This window comes from Thunnus albacares, chromosome 12 (assembly GCF_914725855.1).
Source record: "Thunnus albacares chromosome 12, fThuAlb1.1, whole genome shotgun sequence".
NCBI lineage: Eukaryota > Metazoa > Chordata > Actinopteri > Scombriformes > Scombridae > Thunnus > Thunnus albacares.
The window spans coordinates 7,858,203-7,870,590 of record NC_058117.1 but is presented as its reverse complement, the minus strand read 5'-3'; the positions used below and the strand labels follow the sequence as shown (position 1 = coordinate 7,870,590).

The 12,388-nt window shown below is 37.1% G+C and overlaps 2 protein-coding genes across 2 annotated transcripts; one reads left to right on the top strand and one right to left on the bottom strand.

Annotated features, from left to right (window-relative positions):
• The first annotated feature begins 2,073 nt into the window (after positions 1–2,073).
• Positions 2,074–6,281, top strand: LOC122994308 (SH2 domain-containing protein 1A-like). The gene is made up of 4 exons (XM_044368919.1): positions 2,074–2,396; positions 3,594–3,654; positions 3,754–3,883; positions 4,107–6,281. The coding sequence occupies exons 1-4, from the start codon at positions 2,245–2,247 to the stop codon at positions 4,148–4,150; spliced, it is 387 nt and encodes a 128-aa protein (XP_044224854.1). The 5' UTR covers positions 2,074–2,244; the 3' UTR covers positions 4,151–6,281.
• LOC122994306 lies at positions 5,345–11,289 on the bottom strand. Its single transcript, XM_044368918.1, has 10 exons — positions 11,201–11,289; positions 10,598–10,665; positions 10,050–10,090; positions 9,794–9,918; positions 9,378–9,553; positions 8,439–8,572; positions 8,087–8,240; positions 7,852–7,966; positions 7,123–7,204; positions 5,345–7,003 (listed from the first exon to the last, which is right to left on the bottom strand). The coding sequence occupies exons 2-10, from the start codon at positions 10,656–10,658 to the stop codon at positions 6,923–6,925; spliced, it is 969 nt and encodes a 322-aa protein (XP_044224853.1). The 5' UTR covers positions 10,659–10,665; positions 11,201–11,289; the 3' UTR covers positions 5,345–6,922.
• Between the last annotated feature and the right edge of the window lie 1,099 nt (positions 11,290–12,388).

The window sequence follows — 12,388 nt, the reverse complement described above, 5'->3', positions numbered from 1 at the left end:
ATTTGCACAGTCAATCGCACAACAGCTCTTTCCCATTTTAAATGTCTTTTTGTGTTTGCATTTTCGCGGCATTCAAGTTGATTGCTAATGTTGCCTATCAGTGCCTAGCATTTCTTCTTCTTCCTCTTCTTTTTCTTCTTCTTCCTTGCTTTTACTGCGGACTACAAACCAACGTTAAAGGTGCATGCCGCCACATCGGAGTATGTAACGTTATGACTTTAAACAACAAAAACAAACGAAAAAAACTTTATAAAGAAGTTGTATTCTGGATATTAAACCCGTTTCATTTAAATATTTAAACAAAGCCATTTGAACCTGTAATATTTATCCCCTGTCTTTAACAGACCTTCGATGCTCCCCTCCCTTCCCATATCTACCATCCTGCCCCTCAGTCTTTCTCTCTACACTGAACTTCCTACAACCTATCAGCACATGTTCAACAGTTTCCTTCCAGTTACAAGTGACACATTTATCTGACACTGTCTTTTTTCATGGTATATAAAGTAGCACTGAGTTCTGTATGTCCTAATCTTAACCTAGAAAAACCATCATCTTCTTTCCTACATTTAACTTGATAACTTGTCACTCTGACACTCTGACAGACTTGAATTTTGAATTATCTCTACCTGTAGTACTGTTATTCCAGATTTCCTGCTACGATGTCATTATTCCTTGATGAATTAGTGATTTTGCTTCTGATCTCCCAAATTACTGGATGTTGTGGTGGTATATCCAATTAATGGATTAAAAGATGAATGGACAAACTTAACTGTAACTCAATATACGTATTTTGCTCTTGACAATCATATATAGACCTACTTTTGCCTTGCTTGTGTTCCATTCAACAATGGGCTTTATGCTCTCATATCGCCCTTGGTTTCTTTACCTAAATTGTTGTTCCCTTTCTTGCTCTGTAAATTGCTTTTGAGGTTTTTGTATGTATTTTATGATTGTGAGTTCAGTCGTTAGATTTTGTTACTCTGCCACCTGCTGGACATTTAACAGGAAAAACTATATGAATTAAGACCAATTAGTTGAGTCGAGAGAGTGCTGCCATGTTCCTTTCAGTGTTTTTATTGTTATTTTACTTTCTCTGAATGTAAAGTGCGTGAAGCTAAAAGTAACTGACATTTAGTGATGGCTGTTTAGGCTTCAGCGGTCACATCAGGTGGCTGTCTTTCAATGTTACTAACCCCTATGTAAGAAATGAACACGTAATAAGTGCTTTCTCTATGCAAATATATTTTTAGAATGCCTTTTTTTTTTTGCTTTTTTTTTCAACCGTTGTCATTATGTGTGTATGGATGGTTACATCTCAGACTCCCGTGAAAAAGGCTCTTCTACTATCAGTTGTTACAGTGTTTTTCATGAGTATATTACTTAAAAGATCTTTGTACCTTTTAATAAGACATTATCAGAACTCGACAGTTTCATGCACCAATGACTGATGAATGATTTCATTCACACCTCACATACTGTAATCATGTCAGTTTCATCTTGTTAAAGACAATGATCCAAGTCTGAATGTAACCATTTTATTGAAATATATCTCGTATAAAGCTCTTGTAACTACGCACTGTTTCAGCACCAAGATCAAACCACAGCTAGGTTTGATGTCTTGCTTTGGGTGTGTGGGGCATTGTTGTACGTACATATCTGTCTGCTTAAACCCACAGTTCTCTGTTTTGTTTGTCTTGTGAGGTTATGAGAAACCACCTTTATACAGCTTTCAAATCTCAACCCAATGTTTGTCTGCACCACATCCTGATGGGGAAAGAAGGCTACCATGCCCAACTGACAAAGTCCAAATGTGTATTGTGGAAATACACATGATCATGAAATATGTCTGTTCCAGTTAATTATTGTTGTAAGTTTATAAAATGACAAAAATACAAATTTCACACACACAGGTTACCACGAGGGGCTGTAGAGCAGAACTGAGCAATTAGTTGTATTAGTTGTATTTTTGACTGTATTTTTCTGTTTTGTAACTTGCAAAACAGAAACTGATTTAAAAACAGCACCTTGTGAACAAAGCCAGAAACTATACTTTCATTTTTCAACAGATAAAGGCCATTGTGCAAGAAAGTGCACGTGGGGTCATGTGAGCTGCAGCTGCATGCCAGAAAAGTGTGAAAACCAGAAAAGCTTTTCCTGCTTAACCTGTCACACACTCATCTGCTTCAAAATTCTGCTGCACCTTCACCCCCCAAGACACAGACGAGTGCCTGCCACAGAGGCAACATGGAGAGGGAGGGCGTGCTGGTCCAGTCTTTTTACTTTGGGAGAATTGGAAGTGAGGCCACAGAGAGGCTGCTGGAGAGGTTTGGACATGATGGCAGCTTTCTGCTGAGGGACAGCGACACCGTGCAGGGGGCCTACTGCCTGTGTGTGAGGTGAGCTGTAATTAGGTTAGGCTGATACAAATTTGACCAAAGAGTGACATTTTTATTCAGTTATGTTGCACTCTCACAAGTTTGTTGGATCGTTCTTTATTTAATGCAAGAAATGACGCTGAACATTTTGTACGCTGTCATGTTATTTGCATGTCGTGTATCTGTTAACCACAAGTTCAAGTGTGTGCCTCCATCAGATTATATTAAATGAAATGTACTGTATTTATAAATAGCATTTCATTATCTCAACAATCAGATGTCTTGAGAAAAAGATATCAGCTTGCCTCGCTGTGTTGTAACACTACACTTCACGGAAAACTTCTGAGCACCAAAGTGTCACTCCACAGATAGAACCTTGTTTTTTTTTTTTTGAAAAACTCAATACACATATAGGCATAAAAACACAGACATTTAATAGTCATTGAATTATTTCAGCAAGTTTTTCTCCCTCTTCATCAGAACAGACATGTAGTATTTACATTTGCAGAGAAAGAGAGAATCAGGAGTATCGGTCATTTGCCTTGCTGATCGGAAACACAACCACACAAGTCTCATTTTTATCAGAATGCCTTCGGAGACGTGTTTGTGCTCGTGTGAAAGGTCATCGCCAAATTCAACTACAGTGAAACTCAACTAACAGCGGCGTGATTAAAAATAAAAAAAATAAAAAATAAAACCATTTGAGACAGTATGTCCACTTTACTAGCAGAAAGCTAAAAACGTGCACAGTAAAATGCTAAGGACTCCTTAGACATTGCATATATTCTACAAACTTTGTTTCAAGGAGTACAGATAGAAACATACCAGGAAAAAAAAGTATTCAAAAAGACTTTTTTTTTTTAAAATCAAGTCTTTACATCGTTAGTCCAACTTCATATAAAGAAGTGAGAAAGAGAAACACAATTAGCAGCTTGTGTAATGAGGAAAATGTACAAGAAAGAAAGATGGAAAATATGATGAATATTTTAAAGAAATTCCAAATTACTGTTTTAACCGCCTTGCATAAACATTTATGAGTAACCGAGGACTATTTTGACCTCCACCGTGTTGGAGAAAAACTGAACTCACTGAGTCACCCTCTACCTCAGATCAACATAAAATTTCTCTTTCAGATTTAATGGTTACATTGGAACAACTGCGTGTGTTGGTGCAGTTTCAGATTTTACACATTCTCACCAAATCACTGGTGTTTTGCAGGAAAGCTCCATTTGTGCACACCTACAGGCTTGTGAACTCCACCACTGGCTGGTCCCTTCAGGTGGGTCAACATCTACATGCAGATTGCACATATCCACACACACACACACACACATAAAAGGAAGGATGGTATTTATGATTTGATTTGTGTGGTTGTCAGAGTTCAGGAATCAGACTGCCGAGTTGTAGGACTCTGGAGACACTGATAGAGAACTTAAGAAGTGGCACAGCCTCTGATGTCGGTTTAGTCCCGCTCACAGATCCATTGGACAAAACGCAGCTACAAGAAGGTATGACACAACAGACACACACACTTTATGTGCTACTTTATATGTCCAAATATTATACCTGTCCGTTTCCCTTTGTGTCAATGTGCAAAAGTTCAGTTAAATGCGGTACAAGCACAGTGTGTGTTTTTTCATCCTTGTGGTACATCAAAGAGTTGTTTTTTCAGCTATGACATGTCAGCCTACTCACACAACTCTAACACACTCTCAATGGTCTCCTCTACAGACTTTGTCTACGTAGAAATGTGTAGCAGGAGCTCCGTCTATTGAAATCCAGGAGGCCAACACTGTTAATCAGGCAGACAAACTGAGGATGAAAGAAACATTACGTATGTGACACATCAAGGAGCTCTGTCATTTTTCACATGGGTTGTTTTACTTGACATTAACATTATGTATGAAGAAGAGGCGTCTAATATTATTTTACCACACACGGCCAGTTTCAAATACACTGCCATTGTCATTGAAATGTTTTCAAAATTGGTGTACGAGTGAGTGTGAGAATACAGCTTAGTTTTTTTTTTTGTTTTGTTTTGTAAAATAGATTCTGTGAAAATAACAGGATCTCTGTTGTTGTGGTTTCTTTTTCACAGACCTATGGTCTTCATATGTGGTTCGTCAATGCGTGTGTTTGTTGGTGTGTGTGTGTGCTTGTATTTGTTTGTGGGCATAGGTGTGTTTGGCTGTTAAAACACGACTTTGTTCCACCCTAATAGCCTCAAAGTAACCCTTTAATAGCCTTTAAGTTACTGGTTGTTTGTGTGTGTCATGATGTTTTGTATTATAAAAGAAAGATATTTTACACACTTGTTGTTATTTATTGTAATGTTTTTTCATACTCAAACACATGTTTGTGTTCTATATCTGCTTGGGGAAGTTATAGTAATGTACAGTTGACTACTTTATGTGTGCGGTCTGTTTACACATATTTTATCTGAAGCCACAGAAGCACAGTTTCCCCACAAAGTGTGAAAATACAGGAAATGTGGCAATGCATGAGTAGTGGATCATAAAATCTAAAGTGAGTGCACTCATTTCCCCATGTGTTTTATTTGATTATTCATATTTGCAACATAAGAGTCATCTCAGTCATTGGCAATCTACAATATCTATATTTAATCTTGTCAGGTATTACAGTGAGTAAAATGAAAGGAAAAAAAAACTGCAGCAGGGATTGAAGGTGAATCACCTGATTTCTTTGGCTGATTTAAAAAAATGACAATACCTGCATCTGCAATAGTTACATATGACTTAAGTATAGACTTTTGGGGTTAACTAGGCCTTTCTCACATATTGTTGAGTTCAAAATGTATTTAATGCTGGTTTGGTGCGTTTTTTTTACCCAGTTACTCTTTTATCTGCAGTTTTATAAGTTGAATGTCTATCTACATGTTGGACTTTTTGCTTTTGTTGTGATTGTCCTGTGTACACAGGAAATACAAAATTGCTCTGTACAAATAAAAGTTGAATAAATGATTTTTTTTAAAACTTAGTCTCCTGGTTTTTGAACATACCAATACCAAAAACTAACATAATACACAGAAAAGGGCAGATACAAGCTTAACAGTACAATAGTACAATACAAACACTGTTACAGAAATCAACAGAAATACAGCAATGAGTTAATGATAATGTTATTTGTGTAGCACCTTTCATACACAGCACAAAATGCAGCTATAAGTGCTTTACAACAAAAGAAATTACATCCACCAAGTGCTTCACATGAAAAGGGCATAAAAGCATGTAAAAAACATAATGTAACATAAAATGTAATATAAAACCCACCTGATAACATTAATAAAAATAAGATAAAATCAAGTGAAAATACAATACAATGGTAATTTGATTCTTAATAAGTGAAAACTCTAAGTATTTCACCATGTGTGCACAATCTGTGAATCGACGCCTAAGTCTCTGAAGCCATAAGCATAACAGAACCTCCCTTTTCCCAACAGACTCACCACTGGTCTCGATTAACTGAAATAAGGCTCATTCATCTTACCCTAGAACGTCTTCCCACAGGTTTAACCTCATTGTGGGTCTTATCTGTGTCAGGTGCAACCCAAAGCAGCCCCGGAAAGAAACCACCATTAGTGGAGGTGTGGGAGTTAAAAACACACACCACAGTCTTTTCTCAAACCTACCAAACACTGACCCCAGCACTCATGAGTTGGATCTCACAGTAATGAATAGTCGTTATATTACCTTGGCCTGGGATTCACATACCTGAGTTTCTCCACTTTTGGGTACTACATCATTTCCTTTAACCAGAATGTGACTTGGGGCTGTGGGCCTTTCCACTTCAGTAAAACTAACCAACACACAAGTAGCCTTACACAAGCTGTAACTGGTGTTCTCATTTGAAATACCGAATACTGCAATCAGGAGATGCGGGTTGTAATGGTTGCCAAAAAATACCTGACAGAGTTTTGAAAATAGAGCTCCAAAAATCGGAAAGTTTGGAAGTTATGCCAAAACAAATGAGCAAGAAAGCAATTTTAACTTTAAGGAAATACAATCGATGAAAGTGAATGCATTTTCAATAAGCAGGTGATAATATATCTCACAACTAGATTCAACACACAAAAAGGTATGCACATTTTGTAGAAGCGCTAGTTCCACAATTCAAGGTCATTCAACTGTCAAGTTCAAGTGTATTTCATAAAATAAAAAAAAACTCATGAATACACATGTCCCATTTGTCTGAATGAATAACCAAAAGAATTCATTTGAGCAACATGACCAAGCAGAGCATGCTAGAGCCAAACCCTCCTGCTTGTGATATTTTTATACTTAGCGGTGTTTGTTGTCATATTATTGCACTTTTAAATGTCTATACATGTATTAAAGCATCAATATAGTTTATTTTCTCATGACTGACACAATGACCCAACTTACAAATGTACTTAAACCAAATATCGGAGACAGATTTGCTAGACTGTAAGGCTATAAAAATGCATTGAACACATTTATGTTTTGCTGGATTAGATATTACCTTGGTAGGCGTTTTTAAACTTTAAATGTGTCCTTCCCGTATTGCTTTTAAAATGTCGTTCCGGGGTTTTGCTCTGCATCCTGCACTTCTGTGATCTCTTCCTCAGGCTTAGCTGATGGCACAGGAACCTGGAAACAGAACACAAGAAATAATGCTTTGGCTTTGTTTCCAAGTATTCCAAGTGCGGTTGGATGAGTGGTGTCGGATGTGAGCATGCGGTGTGTGTACAGTATGGGCTCATACTTACATTGAAAGTGTAATTTTTTTCAAGGAAATACTTGTACTTGGACGGGGGGCGAGGAATCGGAGGAAACAGAACCTTACATACCCTGAAACACAAACAGAGACACACATAAACAAAATTTAAAATAATGTCAATACACATTTTGAACTCATTCTGCTGCCGATTGCTTTGGATAACATGATAATTTAAGCTTTCTTATTTAGCTTTCATTAGCTTTTTTTTGTTGTAAAACAAAAAGTTGACAAAAGAGTGAAAGTGCCAAAGAAGAAGAAAAGAAGTACATCCTTCCTGTATCTGCTTAGCATCGTCTTTCATTTTGAGTTTTTCCCCTGTTTGGCTATTTTAGGAGTCATGTAGGGGGTTTCTGTCAGCACCTCAAGGAACTTTACAGTAGATGTTTTGCAGCGCCATTTCAGAAAAAAAGACACCACCACCAACTACACTCCTCTCACTTCTCCTTTCTGCATTCTGTTTTCAAACTTAACTTCACTGCTTGTGCTGACACTGGGGTCAGCTTTGTCCTTTTGTCTGACTCTGGATGGCCAGTTTCACATTTAAAAGAGGGGACTGAATTGATTTATCAAGTGAGAAACTGCTCGCTGAAGTAGATTTGAAAAAAAAAAAAAAAAAAAGAGCAGGTGTGAAGACAGGTAGGGAGTCTGTGTGCGTATGAATCACGCACCAGTCAACAAGTTTGCCATTCAGTACGAGACAGAGAGGAAGAAACAGTACCTCTGATGCCGGACCAGCAGCAGCACAGCCAGGAGGATCATGGGTATTCCAAGTGAAATCGAGATGATCACCGGTATTGAGTATTGAGTTTCTGACTGTTTCACCTCTGCAAGCCCTAACAGACATGCACACATACTGGTTGTGATCATTGTACTGAGGTTAATATAACAGTGCATTCAGTCACCAGCCCTTGGTTAAACCAGTGTTTAAGGTTAATTTAACAAACAGCACTTACGGACAGTGCCACTCCAGTCACTCCAGTCACTCCACCGACTGGATCCACGGCAATCCTCTGTAACCCTTGTCCTTATCCTCACACTGTAGGTGCGGGTGGGATCAGCATACGGCTTTGTATAGGACTGCTCCGCCTCCAAGTGTATGGGTTTCTCCTGTTTTGAAAAGATTCACCAGTAAACGCTCAGTAGATTTACCTCATTTAAATTCTTCTTAGCATATCAGGTCAGATTTTTTTCCGAGTTTATTTATTGCTCATTATTCCTGCTGATACGTGCGCTTTAGTCTTCCCCATAATAAAATACTCTAAATGATATATATTATTTCCAGAGTAATCAACAGACATACTCTACCTGATCACCCATATCCAGCTCGTATTCAAAGCATGGCGGATTAGTGACTTTTTGGCTGTAGGGCACATCCCATGTCACCGACAGGCCTTGATCTTTGACTTTTACCGAGATGTTTGGAGGTGGAGACAGGACCTCTGTGGCACACGCAACCCCAAAACAAACAACATAATAAAATACCTGAAACCTTCAGCTTACCAAATTCATTTATGCACCATAATCCATTGCTCTCACATCCGTAAAAGTACATTAACTCCCATGTGCTTGTCAGTCTGCCAGCAGCCCATTTATAAACTTTCACCAGATTACTAGACAATATACACATCTCACTGGGGGTTAAATGATAGAAAAAACTGCACTATTGATGCAGAAAAATGTGCACAAAGTTTAGTAATCTGTAAGTGAGACGTTTGCTGGAAGCAAATGCTGAGTCAGAAAAGGGATGAGACAGACTTTTAGGAGAAAATGTCAGTAAAATATTGGTAAAATTACATATTTGTTATTTTAATATTATATGAATGTTTCTCAAAATTACATTATGACATTACTGTTATTACATTGACTTTTCTCTCAAAATATTATGACTTTACTCTTTCACATTGTTTCCCCAATAATGGCCCTAATACTGACACAAAGTCAAGATTCAATCCTCTGGCAGCAATAGGACTTCTAGTATGAGCCTCTGGTAACCTCACAAGGATCTTGCCTCGCATTTTGCGTAGCTGATTTAAATTACAGATAGTGTTTTGTACATTTGTTGGTTAATACCAAACAGTCAACTGAAAAGCAATCCTACTGATAAAAAGATGGTAAATATCTATTATCATATTAAGTGATAAAACCAAAAAACAATGATACCAAGTGCAGATTAAAAATATGGATGTCATTGAAGACTATAGTAATATTTGCAAATATAACAGTTTTTTGTCTTGGTAGCATTACCTATCAAGGCATGTGCATATTCGCAGGAGTGGATTGTCTTGTTGGGCATGCAGGAATTGGATGTTGTGAATTGGAGGACTACATATATGTCATCGTAGTCACCCAGAACCATAGATCCTGATCCGACTCCACCCTCAAACAGAAGGCTGTCAACTGTTGTTTCAGTATCACAAATACTGGATGAATAGACAGAGAGATTCACACTGAAAACAATTCATACATTTGAACTTGTCTGTATTGTAAATGTTTTCATTTTGTTTTTTCTTAAAGGTGAACAGTACTCAATCTCCATTAGTTAAATGGTTATTTTTACAATTCGGTTTTGATCAGAAGAAAAGCTCATTTTGCCTCCTGTTGTTACTCAATAGACCCATATTATGTTATATGGGTAATGTGTCATTAAAAAAAATGAATACCTGATACAGACAAAAAGTTGAGCATCCTCCTGCAAAGTGTGGAATGACCAGGAGCAGTTGAGTATATTTGTTGAGTAAATGAAGCAGGAAATGTTATTGCCATCAAAATTCTCACAAGGCTCCATCTGCAGTGAAGAATTATGCATGTTAAACTGAAATAGTTTCACAAACAAAATAACACAAATGTGAAGGGCAGACACTGTGCATATTAATCTGTATTGAAGCAGCAGGCTGTGGACTGAAAAAACATCCTCACTTGACTTTCTAGACAGACATCTAGATCACTGGCCTCTGTCTCTGTTAAAAGAGAACGTACATTAAATTAGATTAGAGATCAACACGAGAGAAACACAAATAGAACTGATGTTAGCTAAGTAAGTTCTTCCTTTGAGAATGTACACACAGCAAGGAGCAGACTATTGTGCTTTATTCACCCAAATGTTTTCATCTATTGTTGCTTTTATCAACTTAATGTGTGTGTGTTTTTTAAGAGCTGTACTGAGGCAAATTCCTATCAACCTATCTAGATGTATTATACTAAAGTATACTTAAGTATTGAAATGATTTTAATTGAATTTATCAGGGTAGTGGAGGAAGTCAGTGTTGTTCCTTTCCACAAAGAAAGTGGAAACAAACTCAGACACTACCCCGATGGAGGCAAGATAGCCAAAAAATGTTGGTAAATAAAGCATCAGAAAAGTTGTGATAGCCATGGATCATCATACATAAAGTTATATCCGCAGTGTGTGTGTGTGTGTTTGTGTGTGTGACAGAGAGAGAGAGGGAGAGAGAGTAGTCACCCACCACTTTGTGAGAACCAGAACCAGAACAGAATCAGCAAACTGGACCCAAATATCAGCTTCATAGCCAATCTAGGGGTTTTACACACACACACACACATATAAAGACAGAAAAGTAGACATACATAAACACTCACTACTGAGCATAGAGTGTTTTGCCATATACAGTAGATATAGAGACATATCCATCCACACAAGTAATTTCCTGGCTTTTCATACTTCCCCTTTTTAAATGCTCACATTAAGAGGCGAACTGCTGGTTAGGCATCTAAATATAATATCATAAAAATACACAGCTTTTCTCACAAGTGTTCATTTTATTCTCTGTTATGTTTAATTGTGAGTTTGAAAAACATGTGCTATTCCACTGCCTCAAACAGCTTTGACATTTTCCATAAAAAAAGAAAGAATAACCAGAGAGAATACTAGTGCTTTGTTTTGTTGACACACTCGGCTACACCACTCTCTCTCAAAATGAAAAAATGGGCATACCCATGAACAATTATCTACTTTAGATTTGAGGTTTGTTCTGAATATTATGTGACACAGCATACTATATTTCAGAACACCATTGTTGTAAATAGCAGCATTGTAAAGAAGCTCTTACCTCCCGCTGTCGCTGACTGTCGCTCTTTGAGACAGTGACACATTTCTCAGGAAAGGAGAAGCATGACGTCACATACTGTAGGCTACAGGAAACCATCTTAACCTCTCTACTTTTCTGGTTTAAGTCCAAGTGATGGATGCGTAGTAAATACACTAGCTATTAGTAAAAGACTGAATGAGTAACTTTTTTTAAAATGAAATAGAGGAATAAAGGTTACCAATCAAGCAACTTCTTCAATACATTTTTCAGTCATGGAATAGGAACTTTCTGAATAAAATTGGTAGCTTTTTTAAAAAGTATTATGACTAATTTTGTCATAACAAAATTGGTCACTTAAAAATATTAAATCAATCATCAGACATTTTTATTTTTATTTGTTAACTTTTAGAAAGTAACCTTATTAGTAACTTTTTAAAGGAAACTGGACGCTTTAAAAAAAAACATAATTAAAATCAGTAATTTTTCTTTTTATTCATTAACTTTTTTAAGTAATTAAATTGGTAACTTTTTTGAAATAAAACTGGATTTAAAAAAAAAAAGGTTACAGATTCAGTAAGATAAAATTGGTAACTTTAAAAAAAGAATTAAACTTCACCAATCATTAATTTTAAAAACAAAACTTGTTATATGAATACTGAATGTCCCACCCAACACCCACATTTTTGTATTTCAGGAGCTGTCAGTTGGCATGTAATCAGATCATAATGGGGCTCCTGTTAATTAGTGTTTAATTGAAGGCAGGTGTATTGGAAAGGTCAACCAGTTATATATATAACAGTACAAGCACCAGTTATAAGACTAGTACTAATTTGATTAATCAAGATACAGCTACGTGCAGCAACTTTTACAACAGTTGTGCATTAAACCCAATTAAAGGTGATATTGGTTGGATGGTCCCCCAGGCTCACTTCCTGAGGGACGGTCTGAGATAATAACCAAATGTTTGACACTTGGGTTTTGGGTGTGTCCTTGTCTGGTTTAATCATGTGAATAAGTGAGGCTGGTGGTGTCTTGCATTAGACTCTATAGGCGGGGACACTCAAATGGTTTTTTGCTAGCTAAGCGGATGACTAATGACAGATTGCACTCCTGTGGTGTAAGAAGGTCAGAGAGTATACAGTGACTTGATGATAGCAACCAGAGATGTTTATATATACAGTGCGGCTTGAAAGTTTTTGAACCCTTTAG

Coding starts and splice junctions, on each gene's coding strand:
- LOC122994308 (XM_044368919.1), top strand. CDS start 2,245: ATGGAGAGGGAGGGCGTGCTGGTCCAGTCTTTTTACTTTGGGAGAATT. Junction 2,397..3,593: donor GCCTACTGCCTGTGTGTGAG/GTGAGCTGTAAT, acceptor GGTGTTTTGCAG/GAAAGCTCCATTTGTGCACA. Junction 3,655..3,753: donor CCACTGGCTGGTCCCTTCAG/GTGGGTCAACAT, acceptor TGTGGTTGTCAG/AGTTCAGGAATCAGACTGCC.
- LOC122994306 (XM_044368918.1), bottom strand. CDS start 10,658: ATGAAGCTGATATTTGGGTCCAGTTTGCTGATTCTGTTCTGGTTCTGG. Junction 8,573..9,377: donor ATATGCACATGCCTTGATAG/GTAATGCTACCA, acceptor CGTGTGCCACAG/AGGTCCTGTCTCCACCTCCA. Junction 7,205..7,851: donor CTGCTGGTCCGGCATCAGAG/GTACTGTTTCTT, acceptor TTTGTGTTTCAG/GGTATGTAAGGTTCTGTTTC.